The sequence below is a fragment of the Taudactylus pleione genome, unplaced genomic scaffold (genome assembly GCF_031769625.1).
Source record: "Taudactylus pleione unplaced genomic scaffold, aTauple2 ptg000290l, whole genome shotgun sequence".
In the NCBI taxonomy this organism is placed as follows: Eukaryota; Metazoa; Chordata; class Amphibia; order Anura; family Myobatrachidae; genus Taudactylus; species Taudactylus pleione.
The window spans coordinates 4390698-4414915 of NW_028284692.1; the positions used below are offsets into that span (position 1 = coordinate 4390698).

Here is a 24218-nt window from a genome sequence, read left to right on the forward strand (position 1 = left end):
TTTTTTTTAATTTGCAGGGTATGATACAAAAGGTTGACACCAAAATGTCGACATGACAAAAGTTACAGTACAGGAGGTCGACATGGAAATGGTTGACACTTTTTTTTTTTTTTCTCTAACCCTAACCTTCACCCTAACCCTCCTAGTGCCTAAGCCTAACCCTAATAATAGTTGCATGGGCACTCCCTGGTCTGACAATGCACTGTGCTTTCTATTATAGTTAGCATGATATTTTTCAGAAACTTGTGCTAGGATAGCTCTTTTTTGAGATGGGGCCAGACGGGCTAGCCTTCGCTCCTCACGCACATCAATGAGCCTTGGGTGCCCATGACCCTGCAGCCAGTTCACCGGATGTCCTTCCTTGGACTACTTCTGGTAGGTACTAACCACTGCATAACGGGAACACTCTACAAGACCTGCCGTTTTGGTGATGCTCTGACCCAGTTGCCTGGCCATCACAATTTGGGCTTTATCAAAGTTGCCAAAAAAGATTAATAAAGTCTGACTGACTGTTCACTTGTTGCCTAATATTTCCCTCCCCGTGTCACTGTAACAAGATAATAAATGTGTTCTCTTCACCTGTCAGTGGCTTTAATGTTATGGCTGATGGGTGTATGTTGGCATCACCATCTTTCTCTTTCTGTTATTAATTAATTTTCATATGCAACCGAGCATCTCATGACTTTCCCATTTACTTTGCTAAATCTCTTATCTTTGTCACCTGAAATAGTGACTGCTAAATCCATTTCCTCCTTAGAAGTTGCAATTTTTAAGCTGTGAATATTATGTTCAGACTTTGGGCCATATTCAATTAGATGCAAAAAGTCAGTTGCCGGACTTTTCGCCGACATCAGAGGCTTTGGGTGCGAAAAATGATTGCGCTTGTCCCCGCGTATCTCCGTATTCAATTCCAAATCGGCGAAAACGAGACCCAGTGAAAACGAAGTGAGCGAAAAGTGTTGTCATTTTTGGGAAATCAGCCTGACACCCCCCTAAAAATGCTGTGACATGGAGGTTCACTATGGGTGCTGAAGGTATTTTGGGTCTTTAAATGGTCTCAATAGGTGCTGTTTAGCGTCTTTTGAAAAAGTGATGAAGAATAGCATTTAGCAAGTGGTTTTTTTTTTGTTTTTTTTAAAATGAGTAGTCCCAGCAAATTTGGGGTACTTGAAAATGGGTGCAAGCATATTTTAAAGTGGCTAATTTGAACCTTTCAAATTTGTGAAAAATCCACCTTCAGTAAAAAAAAACAAAAAAACCTGTGGCATACTTGGGGACCCCCTCTGAGTCTATTTCGCTAGTTTAGAAGGTTGTCTCCCAACTTTGTTCTTTTTTTCGCCCCCAAAACGAAAGTACTTTTTTGGGGCATCCTGGGTAACTTTTTTTTTTTAAACATTTTTGACAATTTACTTGTGGGGGACAGTCCAAGGGGTGCTGGGTGGTTTCTGGAAGCATGTCCCCCAAAACCCCAGTTCTGCACTTTTTTCCGTTTATAGGTGATACCTTTTCGCAGGGTTCTATTCATTGACTTTCTGCACCGGCGAAAAGTTGGAAGAATTGAATACTTGGATAAGTCCAGATTGACGAAAATGACGTCATCGGCGAAAAAGTATCGCCGATAACGCTTTTCGCCGGCAATTGAATATGGCCCTTTATTTTTTGAGTCCCAAGTACATGATCTAGCATTTTGGGATTCGGATGAAAGATCGAAAGTAAGGAGGTCAACAATGAATAGGTGTATACCAAATGGTTGACTGTGCCAAAGGTCATGGTCGACATAATATATACATTTTTAAAAAAATGTTAAGGTTAGGATTATGCACTTGGGGGAGTGTCAGGTTAGGTTGCCGGAGGGGAGGGTTAGGGTTAGGCTTTGTTTTGGTTTAGGTACTAGGGGGAAGACTCTGCACCAGGTGGGAAGCAATCGGGAAGCCGACTGCCTAAATACCGGCAGCAGGCTTCCCGACTGTCATATCCCGGCAAGGGTGAAATGCCGGTCGTCTAGATGTAGACGCCCGCATTTCCCCGATGCCGGGAGACCGGCGCCCGGCATCCCGATCGTAGTGATGCCGGGCGCCGTGAGCGGACAGCCGCGCGGGGGGAGGGTTAGGTTTACGGCTCCCGGGGGGGGACTTAGGGTTAGGCACCCCCCCCCCCGGGAGGGTTAGGGTTAGGCTAGGGGGAGGGAGGGTTAGGGTTAGGCACCCCGGGGGGGACTTAGGGTTAGGCACCCCCCCCCCGGGGGCCTTAGGTTTAGGCAGCGGGGAAGGGGGTGGTTAGGGTTAGGCACTTGGGGGGGAAGTTAGGGTTAGGCACTCCTAAGGAGGGTTAAGGGGGTTAGGTTAGTAGATACTCACCTATCCACGATCGGGATTTCCAGCGCTGTCGGGCTTCCGCTGCTCGGAACTCTGCTGATGTCGGCCTGCCGCTGACGGGAATCGACGGCCTGCCGCTGACGGGAATGGGTATTTCATACCCATTCCCACTAGGTGGAAGGTTAGGATTAGGGTTAAATTACAAAAAAAAGTGTCAGCAATGTTTGTGTTGACCATTCGTGTGTGTCTACCTTTTCTACCTGTCGACCTATTGCACGTTGACAATTTGGTGTTGACATATTAATTGTCGACCTTCTTACTGTCGAAATTTTATACCACACCCTAGAATGTTTGGTTATTACACTGTATTTGCCACATTTTTGACCATTTAGTAATTTTGCCTCCTCCACCCCTCAGGCTCTTCTCTACTTCCACTTCTGAGATGGGGCCACACTTGCTCTTTATTATTCCTTTCGGATTAGTCCTGTTAATAGTGACTGGTTGAAAAATTATTTTAATAACTAAACTAACAACTGTTTAAGCTCTTTTATTACTTTTTTCAGTTTTGATAGATGTGTCCTGGTTGTCTCAACTGTAAATGTGCTCAGTCTGCCTTTCATTAATTTATTTATTACCAGTTATTTCTATAGCGCACACAGATTCCGCAGTGCTTCACTGAGAGAATATTTGGCCATTCACATCAGTCCCTGCCCCAGTGGAGCTTACACGCTATATTCACTACCACACTACAAAAGTATACTGGTAGGTTATTTGGCCCCAGACAAGAATTAACCTACCAGTATACTTTTGTAGTGTGGGAGGAAACCGGAGTACCCACACAAGCACAGGAAGAATATACAAACTCAACACAGGGCCATGGTGGGAATCAAACCCACAACCTCAGTGCTGTGAGGCAGTAATGCTAACCATTACACTGTGGGCCTGATTCAGAGCCGGACGCTCTGACAAGAGCGCTCGCTCTGAATCAGGGCCATCCTACCTAAAATTGGAGCAGCCTCCTGGCCGCCCACAGCTTATGCGAGAGGCCAAAAAGATGGTTGCGATGGTCTTGACCATCGGGCTTGCGACGAGACCCTGCGGTAGGGTCTCGCTGCCGCAAGCCCAGGAGTGCTTTTGGCTCTATCCGAGCCAAAAGCACTCACGGTGATGTCCCATGGGAACGCCTCAGTCTGGGCAGCAACGCCCCCGGCACGCCCACCAAAGGGGGCGTGCTGTCACTCACCATCGACAGCACGCCCCCTTTGGTGCGAGACCCATAGCGACGGCTTGGCCGTCGCTATTCGGGTTTTGTGCATGCGCACGGCGGAGCGCCCTCCGTCGTGCGCATGCGCACTAGGGCACCATCGACCCGCTTGCGAGCACTCATCGCTCGCAAGCGGGTCTGAATCAGGCCCTGTGTGTGCTGCTACTCACCTGATGCCTCTTTAATTCTCCTTTAACTGCAATTACTGAACAAAATTCTTATTAAAATTTTCTGCTTAACTTGTCTGCCTCCATAAGACGGTCTCCTTCAGCTGTTTTTTTTTTTGCTTAACTGCTATTTTTTCTTGAGCCATTGTATGTCTGATTTTCTTCTGTTTAACCAGGTTTACGTCAACTTTTATTCCTCTGAGTCTGCTGCTTCTTTTACAATGTTACCTACTACCTGTGGGAACCACGTGGTGTTTATCCAACCTGCCTGGCACAGAGGCCTTTTATTAAATCTATTTTGTTTGAGCCTAACCACAATCTAGAAAATAATATACTATATATACATATATGTATGTATATCGTACATTCACAATATAACAAATTACATATACAGGATGGTCCATAAGTGCGGAAACACCCTTATAAAAAGGAAATGATTAAGGAAATATTAATCCATTGTCTACAAATATGAGTGGGGGGGAACTTTTTATGGTATGTCACCAGTATAGCGGCCATCTTGAAGGTGGCCATCTTGGATGCAACTCTAATTTTTTATTTGAGTAGGTAGTCATGTGAAAGATAACGGTGTTTTTAGTTTTAACGTATCTTTATTCATTCTCGAGTTTTAACATAGGTTATACTGTAGGATATGTTCGAAGTGCTGTCCACCATGTTGCAGTGTTAAGGCTATTCTTTTTTCCCATTCCTGATGAACCTTGACCAACATGTCTGGCTGAATCTGAGCACAAGCATCAACAATTAGTTGTTGCAGATGATAACAATCTTGTATCTTCACGGCATAAACACGTTCCTTCAGGTAACCCCACAGAAAGAAATGCAACAGAATTTAGGGGGTCATTCAGACCCGCTCGTGAGCGGCAGTACGCTCGCAAGCGGGTCGATGTTCCCCCACTGCGCATGCGCACAACCCAGCGAGCGACGGGCTCTCTATCGCACCGGGTCTCGCACCAAAGGGGGCGTGCTGTCGATGTTGATTGACAGCACGCCCCCTTTGGTGGGCGTGCCTGCCAGATGGAGGCGTTCCCATGTGAACGCCTACCGTCTCAAGCCGGCCCCACTGACATCACTACTGATGTCAGTGGGAGCGATTTTGGCTCTGATAGAGCCAAAATCACTCCAGGGCTTGCGGCAGCGAGACCCTACCGCAGGGTCTCCATCGCAAGCCCGATGGTCGCGATGGTCAAGACCATCGCGACCATCATCATGGTAACCCACAGCTATGCGAGCGTCCATGAGGACGATCCAAAAAAAGGTAGGAGGGCCCTGATTCAGAGCTAGCGCTCTAGTCAGAGCATTCAGCTCTGAATCAGGCCCTTAATCTGTGGATCTTGGTGGCCACTGGACTGGACTTCGATAGCCAATCCACCTTTGGGGAAACTGCACATCAAGATATTCCCTGACAATGAGTCCATAATGAGGTGGCGCACCATTTTGCTGGGAAAAATTAGGATATGACCCATCCTCTGATAACAATGAGGGAAAAATCTCTTCATCTAACAACCTCTTGTAACGTGCTGCTGTGAATATTCCATTAATGAAGAATGGTCCCATAATACGGGTACCCCACAAACGCACCATACTTGTTTTGCAGAGACTACAATCCTACAGGCATCCATCCAGTGAGGGTTTGTCTCTGACCAGTACCTGTTGTTCTGTTTGTTTACCTCGCCATCACTAAACAATGCCTGGTGTGGAAAATGAGGGTTCAGTTAAAGTTGCTGTATTACCCAGTGTGCAAACTCCTCTCGACGGTCTGGGTCATCCTCAGTCAGGTGTTGCAACTTCTGAATCTTGTAGGGGTGCCATTTATGTGTAGACAAAATTCTCAAAATGGCATACAACTAACCCCACATTCACAAGACAGACAAATGCTACATTGTGGGCTCTTTTAAAATGATGACAGCACAGCAGTTGTTGCTTCATCTGTAACAGTTTTTGGTCATCAACTTTTTGGTTTATCTGCAACTGATCCAGTTCCTTTAAATTTGGCAAGAAATTTGGCAAATGCGCTCTGAGTAATGGGTGGCCTATTTGGGTGACGATTCTGTTAGTGTTAATGTCACTACCTGCAAAAGAAAACTTTTAAAGCTCGAGAATGAATGAATGAAGATATGTTAAAACAAAGAACACAATTGTTTTTATTATGAAATTCTGCATCTGTTTAATGTCACATGACTACCTTCCCAATTAAAAACTTAGAGTTACACCCAAGATGGCCAACTTCAAGATGGCCACTATACTGGTGACATACCCTAAAAAGTTTTTCCCCACTCCTATATCATATGTGTAGACACTGTTTTAATATTTCCTTTTTTATAAGGGTATTTCCACACTTATTTACTAACCTGTATATAGAATGAAATGAAGCGATTTTGCAGCTTATAAAAACTCCATAATGAAGTAGTAGGATGAGGAACAGTACCGGGAAGATAGGGGCCACACATTGTGTCCAGGAGCAAATTATCATATTGATTATTCCAGATGGCGCAAGGGTTGCTAAGAAGAAAGGGAAGACATTAGTTAATCATGTTGAAAAACAAAAGTTGTTGTGAAGGGTGTTCGTTATGTAATCCAGGCATATAAAATAATATATAATAATGAAAGATTTCTAACCCCATATTTTAAAGGGAACCGAAACAGGACTGGAGGGTCTGGGCTCCTCGAGGCAGCTACTGTAGATGGCAGTTTGCTGCACCAATCACAGTGCATCCGGAAAGTATTCACTTTTTCAACATTTTGTTATGTTACAGCCTTATTCCAAAATGGAATAAATTCATTTTTGTCCTCAAAATTCTACACACAATACTCCATAATGACAATGTGATTTTTGCAAATTTAATAAAAAAAAATAAAAATTGCACAACAAATGCTGTAAAAAGATGTGAACAATTTCACACGCAATAGAACTTTTTGATATTTTGGATTGTGGACCAATCATTAATTTTGGTACAAGAATGCAAAATATGCAGAATCTGAAATGGTTGAAGACAAGGACTACATCCTGGAGGGGACCTGGTAAAGTTTATAATAGCGCTTTTATACATGATCAGCCATAACATAAAACCACTAGTACTGGCAGGTGAAGTGAATAACATTGATTATGTTGTTACAATGGCACCTGTCAAGAAGAGGGATATGTTAGTTAGTGAATACTCTGCTCTTAAAGTTTATGTTTCGGAAGCTGGAAAAATGGGCAAGCGTGAAGATCTGAGCGTATTTAATATATTGTGATGGCTGGACGACTGGGTCAGAGCATTTCCAAAACGGCAGGTCTTGTGGGGTGTTCCCGGTATGCAGGTGTTCGTATCTACCATAAGTGGTCCAAGGAAGGACAACTGGTGAACCGGCTACATGGTCATGGGTGCCATGGGCTCATTGATGCGTGTGGGGAACGAAGGCTAGCCCGTCTGGTCCTATCCCACAGAAGAGGTACTGTAGCACAAGCTGCTGAAAAAGTTAATTATGGCTATGATAGAAAGGTGTGAGAACACACAATGCATTGCAGCGTGCTGCGTAGCCACATACCTGTCAGAGTGCCCATGCTGATCCTTTTCCACTGCCAAAAGCATCTACAATGGCCATGTGAGTGTCAGAACTGGACCATAAAGCAATAGAAGAAGGTGGCCTGGTTTGATGAATCATATTTTACTTTACATCATGTGGGCAGCCGGGTGCGTGTGCGTCATTTACCTGGGGAAGAAATGGCACCAAGATGCACTATGGGAAGAAGGCAACCCGGCGGAGTCAGTGTGATGCTATGAGCAATGTTCTGCTGGGAACTTTGGCTCCTGGCATTCTTGTCCATGTTACTTTGACACGTACCACCTACCTAAACATTGTTGCAGACCAAGTAATCTCCTTCATGGCAATGGTATTCCTGCCACACTGCAAAAATTGTTCAGGAATGGTTTGAGGAACATGACAGAGTTCAAGGTTTTGAGTTGCCCTCCAAATTCCCCAGTTCTCGCTCCAATCGATCATCTGCGGTATATTCTGGAGAAACAACTCGAGCCATGGAGGCACCACCTTGCAACTTACAGGACTTGAAGGATCTGCTGCTAACGTCTTGGTGCCAGATTTCACAGGACATCTTCAGAGGTATTGTGGAGTCCATGCCTTGAGGGGTTAGAACTGTTTTGGCAGCACGAGGAGGACCAACACAATTGTCGGCAGGTGTTTTTAATGTTATGGCTGATCGGTGTATAATCTCTGTTAAAAACACAGAATATGAACTTTTAGGATAGGTTTTCACCGATTGCCATACAGTCATAAGGCTCCAGAACCACCCCCATCTCGCTTTCTTGTTCATAAAGCTTTATAAGATGGGGGGTGCACTTGTCAGAGGAGTATATCTAGTAAAGTTTTCCAGTAATTCCAGCATGGTGTATCTAGAGCAGCGTTTACTTCACTTTAGATAATGATGAAAATGAAGCTATTGGAGATGTTGATGGACAATGTGTAAGACAGATCTCCGATAGGGTACAGAGGACAGCGAGGTTAATGAGCCTAATATTTATGCTAAAAAGGGAATCCGGGTTATATACCAGGGAGAAATTTGGATTGTTCCATAAAGAAATCAACTGGGAATATCGGAAAGTAGACGAAATGATTTACAAGATATTTCCCCAAAACAGCACGAGAATCTCATCATTCGATGCGCCTTCAAATATTGTGTCCTCAACTGATTAGGGATCCTGAGAAAACCTTGGTGTACAGCCAGAGGTTGACCCTAGAGAGCTTCTGTATAAGATGGTCGCAAGATAATTGTTCTTTATATCCTGAACAGTGACTTCTCTACAATGTAGGCGCTCATGGAGGGTGTGATTTATTATATATATATATATATATATATATATATATATATTTTGCAACCCACATTAATGGTGATATTGACTTTTTTCTAGAAAGATAAAATAAGCTGAAGGTACGTGAAATGGCAAAGTTTGAAATTGAGCAAGCGTGATAAGGAATTCATCTTGACTGCTGAAATGCTCCCAGTTCAATATCTGAACAGCTTGTAACTCTTGGAGAGCTCTGTCATATTCATACTCAGGGGTGCCGAGAGGGAGGGGGGGATGGGTACTAATTACCCAGGCCTAGACTTGGTGGAGGGGACCGACTGTGGCCCGGGTCTGCCGAACCACCCTTCCCTGTAACACTTTTTATCTGCTGTGTGCTGGGTTGCAGAAGGACCAGGGGGCTACTGTCGCTAAGCAGCACCCTCTCCTGCCTGCTGTGCGGGTGAGCGATAGCACTGAACACACACACCTTCCTGGATCTGTCCCTGGCTGTGGGGTGCTTGGTGCCTTTTTTTAAAGTTTTTTTTTTTTTGTTTTGTTTTGTTTTTGTTTTGTTTCATATTTTTGTTGCAGGGGATGTGGCCAAGCCTCCACTATTTGACCACACACCCCTCCAGTACCCGGGCCCGACCCTGTTTGTACTTCGAAATGGGGGAAAGTTGGCTGTAATGAGATCATCCTAATTTTGTGTTCCCAAATACCGTTAATTTAAAGTAAAAAGTTGATTTGGAGCAGCTTTTTAGTGGCATCGGGTAAATTCATGTTCAGTATTTAATTTTTATCGGATTGATATTTATAGATCCTGAGTGTTTTTTAAGTGCTAATTTCCAAGGGAGGTTTGGCAAGAATGTAGGTGGTGGGGTCAATGTAAGAAAGGAAATCATCTGCATGCCACATGCTCTTATGGTGAAGAGGCTGGTATATTGAAACTTAAGGGAGAGAGTGGGCAGCCTTGACAAGTACCACTATAGATCTGGAGCGCTTCAATTCGGGCTCTTCACGTCATTGGGCCCAGCAAAATACTGCGGTTTGTCTCATTTTACAACAGTCCCTTTGTACGGACTCGCAAATTCCCCATGTAATCTCTTATTCCTGTGCACTTAACTAGGAAGTGGGCAGGATGCGGTAGGTCCCCCTACTCTTCTGTAAGACTACCCGAAAAATCGTAAGCCTCCTGCAACTGTTGGGAGAGAAGACAAGTATGAATTACCTGCATGAATACCAGTATAAAATACTGATTAAAGGATACAAATGGAAGGCTTGTGTTTTGGAAGATGCATATAATATGCTAGACCTAGATAACAATTTATAAAATTTTCTCATGGAGACTGTTAAGATATACAGTGTGGTTCTGGCAATCTTTTCCCCTTTTTATCCAAATCTAAATGGGAAGAATTTAATTAAAAAAAAAAAAAGAAATTGAAAATATATAAAATTAATTAAATGTCAAAATATTTAAAGACCTTTACACATTAAAAAAAATGTTTTAATCAGCATAGGTACCACCATAATCTCTGTATAATTCACATAAGTGTCGTCACTACCAAAAGCCAGTGAATTTTACTGCCAATTGGCACTATAGGGCAAAAATAATTAAAATCAGAAGATTATGCTTACCTGCCATGCTCAGGAAGAACAAAAGGTGTAAAGAAGATGGAAGAAGTCCAAGAAAAATGTGGTGTCTGGTGTACAGGAAAGAGGATGGTGAGGGGCACAGAGAAAGGTGGTTAGAGTGAGAAAATGGAAGTAGGAGGTGGGGTTTCAGGTCAGGGGTAAACTGAAACTGAGCGACACAAAAAATATAGGAGCTTTACTTTGGGGGTGAGGTGAGGGAGGAATAAACTTACATAAACTGTTTATGTGTGGGAAACAGGGAAGAGCAGGGATCCTGATGTGATGGTCCAGATGGAGGTGGCGGAGCAGAGGTCAGGGTGTGCAGCATGTGAAGATTAAGAGCTGCACCCTTTATGGGACTATAGTAACCAATGCTGCCTCTGGCAATAGGCAGCATGTGGCTGTGCTCTGGAGTGTGGGTGGCTTCGACGATGGTTATCTGGGCACTGTTCTGCCGTCAGGAACAGGGTGGCCGAGCTCGGCTGCCAATCACTAGAATTGTGTAATATAAAATTGTAGCCTGTCTGTCCCTGGGAGCGCCCTCCCCTCTGGCACAAGGAACACTTGTTTCACGAGCTACATCCCTATCCATAGCATTAGAATTCTAGCTCATTCTAGCAAAGGCTTCCTCAGCATCCTGAGCAATAGTTGAGGCAGGTTTTTGGTTTGCTATTTGATTTAATTGTTCTTGTATTATCCATGTTGCCTGGAATAACGCCATATTGGTCCAGATGAATTGGTGAGAGCACTCTTCAGCTCAGCTAGATACAATAAAGATTTATATTAAATAGAGCGATGGCCTGATAATCAGGAGTGGGGTGCAGACGTCAGGAGCAGGGGAGAGTTGGTATAATGAAGTTGAGGTATTGATAAGAAAATTCAGGGATCCCGAAGGGTAGCGGGTTATAGGATAATTCACCAGGGGTTTGCTATGAAATGCGGATTGCACTATAGGCTGGCGAGTAGGCACTGCATGATGAACACAGGTAGGTTTAGTTGAAGTAGCACTACTGCAGGTGATATACTGGCTCTTGGATGGATTATTGATGCTTGGTGGAGTTGCACAGCGGAGCTGGTATAGCTGGCGGGGACGCACAGCAGGTGGAATGCTGACGCTTGCTGGAGTTCATACTGTGGAGCTTGTATAGCTAGCGTAAGTGTACAGCAAGTGGAATGCTGGCACTTGTTGGATATGCACTCTGATGAGAGTGCAGAGCAGGTCCAAACATGCAGGAAGGTTCAGGAATGCTAGAAGCTGCTGAGACAGCAGCCAGGTAACCAGTCATAGAAGAAGTTGTTTTGGCAATGGGCTGTTCTGCCAGAGGAGTTTAAATAATGCGCTCAGAATCCCTATATGCTGCTACAATCAGCTGGATGAAAAGCAGCCTTTGGTTGTAGAATCCGGAATCAGCTGACCGTTAACAATATGGTGGCAACTATGGTGCACTGAGACCAGGGTATAATTCGGAAAGGTGCTAACCGCTGTGAAGTTTGGCAGATACAAATGTGATTCACTGGAGCCCTCAAGGAGGCGAATCGGCAGTGCTGTTGCAGGTAACAGAGTCTCAGAGCCCGATGTGTGACACTAGATTTCTATGTCTAGACTGGCCTTGTAGATCATTCCTGCATATTTCAAAATGGCGTCCTTCATTTAATGTTTTGCAAAGTGTGACAAGAAAATACTACATTTCTGGGTCTTGTGAGGACATCCTAATAGGATTATCAGATAAGCTCATTGAATATTGTTTTAAGTTACGCATCAATTTGGCTTTGATATTATTTCTAACTTCTCTATATTTATATGCTGCACTATGGGCGCCCTTCTGTCTTTATATAGCTAGACCTACAAGATGCAGTCTTTCTGAAGTGGTAATTTTGGTCAAATGTCTAAAAAAAAATACATATAGAGATATGGGACTCAAGTGGTAAAACTGTTTGACTATAATGTAAACTTTTATAAAATACACTAGTTTTTATTGCTTTTAGTCTATGCAATACCTTGCACAATATTAAATAAATGATTAACTTTTTATACATGGCATTCCTTAGCTATCAGTCTGTTAGGGAATGCATTTGAGAATGTTACCAGCCCATTCTTTCCTTCCCCAAATCACTAATTTCTGTTTCATCTTTGTTGCTTCTTGCAGCCAGTAGAAGCTACAGATGATGCCTTCTGGGACCAGTTTTGGTCAGATTCGGCCACCTCTGTGCAGGATGTCTTTGCTTTGATCCCAGCTGCTGAGATTCGTGCAGTTCGAGAGGAGTCCCCATCAAATCTGGCCACACTCTGTTACAAGGTGATTCCTCAAAGTCACATGTAATTAACTAAATACATTGTCAAATGGAAAATATTATAGGTTCACTGCTAACTGCTCCTAAGCTTGAAAATGCCTTGTCGGATCCTGATATGTTTGATATGTGTGCCCTGCAGGCAGTGGAAAAGTTGGTGGCGGGTGCAGACAGCGGATGTCACTCGGACACAGAAAAGCAAATAGTGTTAAATTGTGCTCGGTTGCTGACTCGTGTGCTGCCATATATCTTCGAAGACCCAGATTGGAGAGGATTCTTCTGGTCATCAGTGCCTGGGGCAGGACGGAACCAGGTAACTCTCATAGAAGTTACTCTGTTTATACAGTATTTAATACTAGGGGTGAGCGGGTTCGGATTTCTGAAATCCGAACCCCCCCGAGCCCCCCCGATCCGAGGCAGATCCGAGTCAGGCTCGACTTTTCCCGCCTGACTCGGATCTGAAATCGAGGCAAAACGTCATCATCCCGCCTTCCGGGTCTCGCGGGTTTTGGATCCTATATAAGGTACCCGCGTCGGCGCCATTTTCTCACTCGGCTGTGGACAGTGAAGAGGGAGGGTGGGAGTTAGGGCTGGCTGGGTTGTGTAGTGTAGTGTAGTGTAGTGCAGAGTAGTGTTGTGCTGTGCTGTGCTGTGCTGTGCTGCGCTGTGCTGCTGTTGTCCACTACTTCAAAGTCCATAGGGGCTGGCTGTGTTGTGCTGTGCTGCTGTTGTCCACTACTTCAAAGTCCATAGGGGCTGGCTGTGTTGTGCTGTGCTGCTGTTGTTAATAGGGGCTGTGTCCACTACTTCAAAGTCCATAGGGGCTGGCTGGACTGTGTTGTGCAGTCAGTTCTCCATAGGGGCTGTGTCCACTCCAAAGTCCTGTGCAGTGTCCCAGTCCTAAAGGGGTGCTGTAGTGTTGTCCAGGGGGTGCTCTGTCCATCAGGGGTGCTCCCCCCAAGTGCTAAAAAAATAATATTTTTTGTGTGTTTGTGAATTGTGTGCGCAGTAGCCGCACGTGCATCAACAAAGTAGTGCCAAGCGTGCGCCTGTGTCCCATAAGTAAAGAGCCGGCTGGCTCATTTCTTAAAGGCTGGTGTAACCCACAAAGTGCACTACTCTCCAGCAAAAATAAAAAAATATTTTCTGTGTTTAGCCGCACGTATATATCAAATCGATATAACATAAATGGAGGACCAAACTTTCTCCGATAAAAATAAAATAGAGAAAGATCAAGAACCACTTACTCCTAGTGCTGAAGCTGCTGCCACTAGTCATGAAATAGACGATAACATGCCATCAACGTCGTCTGCCAAGGCCGATGCCCAATGTTATAATAGAGGGCACATACAATCCCAAATGACAAAGTTCAGGAAAATGACATTGAAAAAAACATTTAAATCAGCTGAAGAGAAACGTAAACTTGCCAATATGCCATTTACGACACGGAGTGGCAAGGAACGGCTAAGGTCGATCCCTAGTATGTTCATGACTAGTGGTTCAGCTTCACATGACGATGGAAGCCCTCCTCCCACTAAAAAAATCAAACGAGTTAAGCTGGCAAAAGCACAGCGAAGAACTGTGCTTTCTAAGAAGATATCACAAATCCCCAAGGAGAGTCCAAGTGTGGTAGTGGTTGCGATGCCTGACCTTCCCAGCACTGGACGGGAAGAGGTGGCTCTTTCCACCATTTGCACGCCCCCTGCAAGTGCTGAAAGGAGCACCCACAGTCCACTTGCTGATATGCAAATTGAAGATGTTACTGTTGAAGTACAACAGGATGAGGATACTGGTGTAGCTGGCGCTGAGGAGGAAGTTGGCGAGGAGGATTCTGATGGTGATGTGGTTTGTTTAAATCAGGCTCCGGGGGAGACAGTTGTTGTCCGTGGGATGAAAAAGCCCATCACGGTCATGCCTGGGCAGAAGACCAAACATTCCACCTCTTGGTCTGGCAATATTTTTATCCAAATGCCGACAACAACTGTCTTGCCATATGTACCTTATGTAAAGGTGGAATAAGTAGGGGTAGGGACGTTAACCACCTAGGAACATCCTCCCTTATACGGCACCTGCAGCGCGTTCATAATAAGTTACTGTCAAGTTCAGAAACTTTGGCTAAGACCGTAAGCAGTCCAGGGACACCTAAATCCCGTTGTCCTGTTGTATCCAAGCGCCAGCAAAACCACGCCGTCAACTCCCTCTTCGTCAATTTCCTCCTTAGTCAGGATTGGAAGTAGTCCTGCAGGCCATGTCACTGGCATGACTGACTCTCCTATCCCGGATTCCTCCGGAGGATCCTGCATTGCTACGCCTCCTGCTGCCGCTGCTGCTGGGAGTCGTTCATCATCCCAGAGAGGAAGTAGGAACACCACTACTTTAACTAAACAATTGACCCTCCAACAGTCCTTAGCGAGGAGGATGAAGTACGACAGCAGTCATCCTGAAGCAAAACGTATAATTGAGGCCTTGACTGCTATGTTGGTGTTAGACGTGCGTCCGGTATCCGCCATTAGTGCAGTGGGATTTAGACAATTGATGGAGGTAGTGTGTCCCCGGTTCCAAATCCCGTCTAGATTCCACTTCACTAGGCTGGCGATACCGAGACTGTACAGAAACGTCAGAAAAAGTGTCCTCAGTGTCCTGAAAAATGCCGTTGTACCCAATGTCCACTTAACCACGGACATGTGGACAAGTGGAACAGGGCAGACTAAGGACTATATGACTGTGACAGCCCACTGGGTAGATGTATCACCTTACGCAGCAACAGCAGCAGCGTCACCAGTCGCAGCATCTCAGAAACGCCAGCTCGTTCCAAGGCAGGCTACGCTGTGTATCACCGGTTTCAGTAAGAGGCACACCGCCGACAACCTCTTAGAGAAACTGAGGGAAATCATCGCCCAGTGGCTTACCCCACTTAGACTCTCCTGGGGATTTGTGATATCTGACAACGCCACCAATATTGTGCGGGCATTACATCTGGGCAAATTCCAGCACGTCCCATGTTTTGCTCACACAATAAACTTGGTGGTGCAGAATTTTCTGAAAAGCGACAGGGGCATGCAGGAGACGCTTTGGGTGGCCCGAAAAATTTCTGGCCACTTTCTCCATTCAACGACTGCGTGCCGAAGACTGGAGCGCCAGCAAACACTCTTGAACCTGCCCCGCCATCACCTGAAGCAAGAGGTTGTGACGCGGTGGAACTCAACCCTCTATATGCTTCAGAGGATGGAGGAGCAGCAAAAGACCATTCAAGCCTATACATCCACCTATGACATAGGCAAAGGAGGGGGTATGCACCTGACTCAAGCGCAGTGGAGAATGATTTCCGTGTTGTGCAAGGTTCTCCAGCCCTTCGAACTTGCCACACGTGAAGTCAGTTCAGACACTGCCAGCTTGAGTCAGGTCATTCCCCTCATCAGGCTTTTGCAGAAGCAGCTGGAGAAAGTGAAGGAGGAGCTAAGACGGAGCGATTCCGCTCGGCATGTGGGACTTGTGGATGAAGCCCTTCATTCGCTTTGCCAGGATTCCAGGGTGGTCAATCTGTTGAAATCAGACCACTACATTTTGGCCACCGTGCTCGATCCTAGGTTTAAAGCCTATGTGGTGTCTCTCTTTCCAGCCGACACAAGCCTGCAGAGTTGCAAAGACCTGCTGGTGAACACACTGTCAGCTGAAGCGGAACGTGACACGTCAACAGCTCCTTCTTCATTTTCTCCCGCAACTGGGGCTGCCAGGAAAAAACTTAGGTATCCTAAGCAACCCGCTGGCGGTGATGCAGGGCAGGCAGGACCAAGTTTGGACATCTGGTCCGGACTGAAGGACCTGGCAACAATTTCTGACATGTCTACTGTCACTGCATATGATACTGTCACCATTGACAGAATGGTGGAGGATTACATCGGTGACAGCATCCAAGTAGGCATGTCAGACAGTCCATACCTGTACTGGCAGGAAAAAGAGGCAATTTGGAGGCCCCTGTACAAACTGGCTCTATTTTACCTGAGTTGCCCCCCCTCCAGTGTGTACTCCGAAAGAGTGTTTAGTGCAGCCGGGAACCTTGTCAGCGAAAGGCGTAGGAGGTTGCTTCCACAGAATGTGGAGAAGATGATGTTCATCAAAATTAATTATCAGCTCTTCCAGGGAGACCAGCCTCCAGAACGTACAGAGGGACCTGTGGTGGTGGATTCAAGTGGGGACGAGTTAATACTTTGTGAGGATGAGGATGTACACACTGAAGAGGGTGAGGAATCGGTGGATGAGGAGGATGAGGATGACATCTTGCCTCCGTAGAGCCAGTTTGTGCAGGGACAGATTAATTGCCAGCTTGTTTTGTGGGGGCCCAAACGAACCAATCATTTCAGCCACAGTCGTGTGGCAGACCCTGGCGCTGAAATCATTGGTTTGTTAAAGTGTGCATGTCCTGTTTATACAACATAAGGGTGGGTGGGAGGGCCCAAGGACAATTCCATCTTGCACCTCTTTTTTTTCTTTGCATTATGTACAGTTTGGGGCCTAGTTTTTCAAACTGCCATCCTGTCTGCCACTGCAGTATCACGCCTAGATGGGTCACGTGTTTGTGCCGCCCACTCGTGTCGCTTAGCATAGTCATCCAGCTACCTCGGTGCAACCTTTTGGACATAAAAACACTATTGTGAGGTGTGAGGTGTTCAGAATAGACTGGAAATGAGTGGAAATTAAGGTTATTGAGGTTAATAATAGCATAGGAGCAGAAAAACCTACAAATTCTGTGATTTTAGCTGTTTTTATGCTTTTTTAAAAAAAAATACAGATCCAAAACACAAACCCCAAAACACGGAAGGGTGGTTTTGGCAAAACCAATCCAGATCCAAAACACGAAGAAAGATCCAGATCCAAAACCAAAATACGAAAAGTGGCCGGTGCACACCCCTATTTAATACTAGCTGGAATACCCGGAGTTGCCCGGGTTGAAGGCTGCACCCTGAAGTACACCTGCAGCCTTTGTTTACATTGTCTTCACTTTAACCCCATTCCATTGATCCTGAAATGGACCCCACTGTTTGCTAACATGCATGCAAACAGTGGTGTAACTACCGTGGGTGCAAGGGGTGCGGCTACTCTGGTGCCCTAGCTGTCTCTGTGGCCCGCTTCTCCCCCTGCACCCAGTCACGCACACAAGGTGGGCCGATCCAGTCAGGGCCGCAGAGGAGGGCCCTGGTGTCAGCAGTGTTGATTTGGTGCTGTCCGCCAGCTGATTATAGCTGGCGCACTGACAGGCAGTCATGGACAGACAGCGCCGCCAGTCGCGAGGCAATCAGACCTGCAGCCAATCAGCAGTGACAGCTTCAGATTGGCTGCCAGTCCGCAAGCTCCGATTGGCTCATGTCTGGTGCCAGATTCCAATTACGCCGGCTGTCCATGTCTCCCGCTGTGCCAGCTGTAACTAGCTGGCGACCCAGCCCCAAATCCACACCTGCTAGCTGCTGATGGTACACAGGTGGAGGTGAGAGGCTGCTGGAGTGACACGAGAGGTGAGTTGCTGGAGGGGGAGCATAATGTGTATGGGGTACTACTATTGTGTGGAATGTGTTATATGGGGCACTACTACTATGTGGCATAATCTGTAAAGATCATTACTGTGTGGTATGATATCTAAGAGGTATTACTGTTTTTAGTGTAAGGGCCATCACTGTGTGGCATTATGTATAAATGGCACTACTACTGCATGGCATATGGCGTATAAGGGGTACTACTGTGTGGCTTAACATGAATTGGCTCTGTGTGAGGGTAAATGTATGTTTTTTTTTCTACCTCGGGGGGGCTTTTAAGATCTTGAAATGTGGCCCACAAAGTTCTAGTTATACCCTTGATGCAACCACAGAGGCTCTGGATTTGATATGAACTTGCATGAGTCAACAAATTTGCTCAGACTGAGGTTAAAAGGATACTTTTGTGACAATTTCCACTTGAGCCAACCCTGGAAACCTGTGTAATTTAAGTGCCCCTATTTTTAGGGATTGTGACAGTGTGTGGCACTGACAAAGTTCAAACTTATGCAAAAACCTAATCCTGGTCAAACTACACCACCATGTTAAATTTGGTGGAGCTAAGTCCAAAACTCTGCTCGTGCATAAAGGACAAACAATTGGACAGACAGAAACACACTTTCTCACTTATTATATAGATATACCAAATGATGTGTGATATCCATTAGAGGTTTTTCTAATTTATCTACTTTTTTCTACTGATTTTAGGAACAAAGCCTTTCAGGTTTTTGTTTTTTTTCTTCTGGAACTGCTGCTCCATGCTTTGGATAGTAATACTGCTTATATTGTTTGCCAATCTGTGTCTATTAGGAGGAGGATGAAGAGGAGGATGGGTCTCGTCCACTTGCAGAATCTCTGCTGCTGGCCATTGCTGATCTTCTCTTCCGTCCAGAGTTTACAGTACAAAGTCACAAGAGAACTGGAACGGTGAGACCCCTAAACCTTCATGTATTTTTATGCCTATATACTCATCCTTAATAGCATTTATCTTTATGCCTGAGCTATAAACAGTAGCCTGCATTTTATTCTCTATAGGATGCAGTAGAAGACATTCACACCCTTGACAGCTGTGAGTACATCTGGGAAGCTGGTGTTGGCTTTGCTCATTCTCCAACCCCCAACCACACACATGACTTTAACAGGTAATTCAGCATCTCTATAGTGACAGGGAAACATGTAATGCAAACTTCATCCAAACAGTAGCATTTTGTCCTGTGTGGATTTGTGTAAGTTACTAATAAAATGCAAAAATTGACTATCCTGTGATACAACAGTCCTGTGATCAGATGGGTCCTCTGTCCCCTTAATGGATGCAGTGTGCTCTGCATTCTGCTTAAAGTGTGAATTTTCAAACATCTAGGGCTCGATCCAATTAGGTGCGAATTGCCTGTACAATGCCATAAAAGCGCCTGTGCAACAGCAATTCACCCCCTCGCTGCCAGATCTCTCACATTTTTGCTTCCAACCCTTAAGTGCGGCATATTGCGACACACTCTCACTGGTGTGGGTAATTCGCATCTAATTGGATCCAGCCACTAGTGGTGGTGTTGACTCCCCTTCTCCATGAACTACCCATTCTCATGCAAGTAGTTCAGAGACCATGACAACCTCACTTCAGAGCAACATTCTGTATTGCTGCAGCACAGGTAAATCTGGCTTTTTATTTTCCTATAATGGCGTGACCACCACCAAAATAAAATTTTAGATATTTGGTGGAGTTCTCCTTAAAGTGAATGGCTTAGGGATAGCTAATTTCTCTTGAATATGAACTCTGTACACCCTCCTTCCCATACTATCCACCCCATGTTGTACCAATCCCCCTACCAGGCCCTTTCTCCTTCCCTCTCCTGGTTCACAGAACGAAGCACTTTTTGAAATATTCAACTTTGAAATATTCAACAGACAAATTTAGTGTCTTTCACAAGTATCCATTTTATCCTTTTTTTTTTTTTTTTTTTCTTTCCCAGAACAGAACTTTTAAAACTACTGCTGACGTGTTTCTCTGAGGCCATGTATCTTCCACCTTCATCAGAGAGCAGTGGTATAGCCAACCCATGGGTGCAGTTTTTCTGCTCCACAGAAAATAGGTGAGTGAAGGTCAATTACATATTCCTATTGCTTACAGGTGAGTTAAGCAAAAAAAAAAAAAAAATCCCCTACATCCATTACACTAAAATCTTGTGTTTCATTTAAACAGCAAAATTATTTATATGAAAATGTATAACATCCAAAGTCCTCAAGGCACCCTAACAGTCCAGGTTTTAAGGATATCCATGCTTGTGCACAGATTATTTCACTAGTAGCTCGGTCAGTTTGATGATGGCATCTGTACACAAGCATTGGATATCTTTAAAACCTGAACTGCTAAGATACCTTGAGGAATGAGTTTGAGAACCACTTCGATATAGTAATACAATTTCTGTGCTAATGGCTTCTAGAAATCTTCTTGTATAAAAGAATCTCAACCTTTTCCCTTTAGTTAATTGTATTTAGTACAGGGGAATGCATATTACTTTCATTCTCCTCACATGGAGCGCGTCCATCCCTGAATCTGGTTATCACTTTCTCTTCCTCTGTAAAAAGTTATTATACCGTGCCTTGCAAAAGTATTCACCCCCCTTTGCAGTTTTCATGTTTTGTTCCCTCACAACCTGGAATTAAAATGGATTGTTTGAAGGTGTGCATCATTTCATTCATAGAACATGCCTACAACTGTGAAGTTGTGTTTTTATATATATATATATATATATATATATATATATATATATATTGAATCAAACAACATTTTAAGACAACATAACAGAAAACTTCAGCGTGCATAACTATTCACCCCCCTAAAGTCAGTACTTTGTCGAGCCACCTTTTGCGGCAATTACAGCTGCAAGTCACTTTGGATAAATCTCTATGAGCTGGCCACATCTTGCCCCTGGGTGAACAGCAATCTTCAAGTCTGACCACAGATTCTCAATTGGATTGAGATCATAGCTTTGACTAGGCCATTCCAACACATTTAAATGTTTCCCCCTTAAATCACTCGAGTGTTGCTTTAGCAGTATGCTTCGGGTCATTGTCCTGCTGGAAGGTGAACCTCCGTCCCAGTCTCAAATCACAGGCAGACCGAAACAGGTTTTGCTGAAGAATATCCCTGTATTTAGCACCATCCATCTTTCCCTCAACTCGAATCAGTTTCCCAGTCCCTGCTGCTGAAAAACATCCCCACAGCATGATGCTGCCACCACCTTGTTTCACTGTGGGGATGGTGTTCTTGGGGTGATGGGATGTGTTGGGTTTGCGCCAGACATAGCATTTTTCCTTGGTGGCCGAAAAGTAAAATTTTAGTCTCATCTGACCAGAGCACCTCCCTCCATACATTTGGGGAGTCACCCACATGCCTTTTGGCAAACTCAAATCGTGTCTTCTTTTTATCACTTATACCCCTTTCAGACATACGACCCGGGAAATTTCCTGCTCAGACCCAGGAATTTATCCTGTGCAAAATCCTGGGTATTTGGTAGATACCCCCCCTTTCACACTACAGCGTCTACCCGGGAAATTCCCAGGTAGACCCCCTTTCAGACATAACCGGGATTTTTAGATTACCTGCCTCTCCTCTGCCGTCTGCCCCCTCCCAGCCTATCCCCTCTCCGGCTGCCGCTGATGAGGACATCAAAATGCAGCAGGCAGCCGGCCAATCCCAATCCAGCCATTTTTTTTAATTTTATTTTATTAATAAATTATTTGTTTTATCCTCTATTTGCCCCCCCCCCCCCCCCACCCCCAATGGGGAAGAGCTAGAACCCCTTCCGTAATGTACTGCCCTGGTGGTCCAGCGGGAGTGCGGGCGAACCCGCTGTAACAGTGACCTGTCGGCTGTCTCCAGCGCTGGCGGGTGTCCCCCGGCGTCCAGTTGGGGTCCCTCTGTGTCACGATCTACAGCGACACAGCCACCGGTGCGAGGGGTGGTAAGCGGCAGCGCTGAGTGTCCTATAGGATGCTCTGCGCTGCCAACTCAAAGCAGCAGTGCTGAACATCCGCGCTGCCAACTCAAAGCAGCAGCGCTCAGCGTCCTATAGGACGCTATGCGCTGCAAACTCATTGTAAAAGCTGCATGGTGCAGCCCGCGAATAGTAAATTCCCGGGTAGCACCATTCAGACATAAGCAGGGTAATTTCCCCGGACTTAAGTCCCGGGAAATTCCCTGGTCGATTGAAGGGTCACGTTCCCGGGTAGGTACCTTTCAGACATACTCATCAATCCCGGGAATTTGGCTGAGGCAGGCCAAGTTCCCAGGATTCTCGGTATGTCTGAAAGGGGTATAAGTAATGTCTTTTTTCTGGCCACTCTTCCATAAAGCCCAGCTCTATGGAGTGTACGGCTTATTGTGGTCACATGCACAGATACACCAGTCTCTGCTGTGGAACTCTGCAGCTCCTTCAGGGTTACCTTTGGTCTCTGTGCTGCCTCTCTGATTAATGCCCCTCCTTGCCCGGTCTGTGAGTTTTCGTGGGCGGCCCTCTCTTGGCAGGTTTGTTGTGGTACAATGTTCATTCCATTTGATGATGATGGATTTGATGATGCTCCGGGGGATCATCAAAGATTTGGATATTTTTTTATAACCCAACCCAGAATTGTACTTCTCAACAACTTTGTCCCTGACTTGTTTGGAGAGCTCATTGGTCTTCATGGTGTGATGCCTCTGGCTTAGTGGTGTTGCAGCCTCTGGGGACTTTCAGAAAAGGTGTGTTTATACTGACTGATCATGTGACACTTAGATTTCACACAGGTGGACTTCATTTCACTAATTATGTCACTTCTGAAGGTAATTGGTTGCACCAGAACTTTTGAGGGGCTTCATAGCAAAGGGGTGATTACATATGCACATGCCAATTTTCATAATTTTATTTAGAAAGCTTCGTTTTTATATATATTTTTCTCATTTCACTTCACCAAATTACACTATTTTGTGCAAATCCATCACATAAAATTCAGATAAAAAAAAAATTAAAAATTACAGGTTGTAATGTAACAAAAAGGTAAAAAGTCAGCTCAGCTGCTGCAAAACCCAGGATTTCCCTGTGTTTGTCCCTTCGATCTCTCTCTCCTGGCCCTCGGTCTCTCTCTCTCTCTCTCTGTCTGTCTGTCTCTCTGTTTCTGTCTCTCTCTCTGTGTCTGTCTCTCTCTCTCTGTTTCTCTCTGTTTCTCTCTCTCTCTCTCTGTGTGTCTCTCTCTCTCTCTCTCTCTCTCTGTGTCTCTCTCTCTCTCTCTCTGTGTGTCTCTCTCTCTCTCTGTGTCTCTCTCTCTGTGTCTCTCTCTCTCTCTCTCTCTCTCTCTCTGTGTCTCTCTCTCTCTCTCTGTGTCTCTCTCTCTCTCTCTGTGTCTCTCTCTCTCTCTCTCTGTGTCTCTCTCTCTGTGTCTCTCTCTCTCTCTCTCTCTCTCTCTCTCTCTGTGTCTCTCTCTCTCTCTCTGTGTCTCTCTCTCTCTCTCTGTGTCTCTCTCTCTCTCTCTCTGTGTCTCTCTCTGTCTCTCTCTCTGTGTCTCTCTCTCTCTCTCTCTCTCTCTCTCTCCTGGCCCTCGGTCTCTCTCTCTCTCCCCCCCCCCCCTCCCTCCTGGCCCTCGGTCTCTCCCTCTCTCCCTCTCCCGGCCCTCTGTCTCTTTTTCTCCAGACCCTCAGCATCTTTCTTTTCCGGAAGGCATATCATTATCTCCTATAGTAAGCAGCATGTGCGAGTGCTGTCCCCTCTCAGACATTGTATATGGTGTGTATATATAGAGCGGCCTCCTGTCATATATTGTATATAGTGATGTATTATAGTGTGTAGTAGGTAACACCCTGTCATACATGATGTATAGTGTCTGCACACCTGTCATACATGGTGTATAGTGTGTGTGTGTTCCACTGTCATACATGGTGTTTTGTGTGTATCCCTGTCAAACATGGTGCATAAAGCGTGTTCCCCCCCCCCCGTCGTACATGGTGCATGGTGCCTGTCCTCCGTGTCATACATGCTGCATAGTGTGTGTGTGTGTCTGGTTTGTGTATGTCCCTGTCTTACATAGTGTATAGTGTGCGGGTCCTCCTCTGTATACTGGGGGCACTGCATAATGGGCACTACTACAGGGGGCATTGTATAAGGGGCACTGCATAAGAAGCACTACTACTGGGGACATTGCATTAGGGGCTTTGCATACAGGGCACTATTACTGGTGGTATTAAGGTGCATATG

General features: G+C 45.3%; 1 protein-coding gene across 1 annotated transcript in view; it reads left to right on the plus strand.

Moving 5' to 3' along the window:
* Nucleotides 1-24218, plus strand: part of HID1 (HID1 domain containing) — a 64442-nt gene that overhangs the window by 2149 nt on the left and 38075 nt on the right. The window contains exons 2-6 of the mRNA XM_088482591.1: nt 12328-12477; nt 12612-12782; nt 18805-18921; nt 19030-19136; nt 19962-20081. Of these exons, the coding sequence (XP_088338717.1) occupies nt 12328-12477; nt 12612-12782; nt 18805-18921; nt 19030-19136; nt 19962-20081 (665 nt within the window). The remainder of the gene's footprint in view (nt 1-12327; nt 12478-12611; nt 12783-18804; nt 18922-19029; nt 19137-19961; nt 20082-24218) is intronic.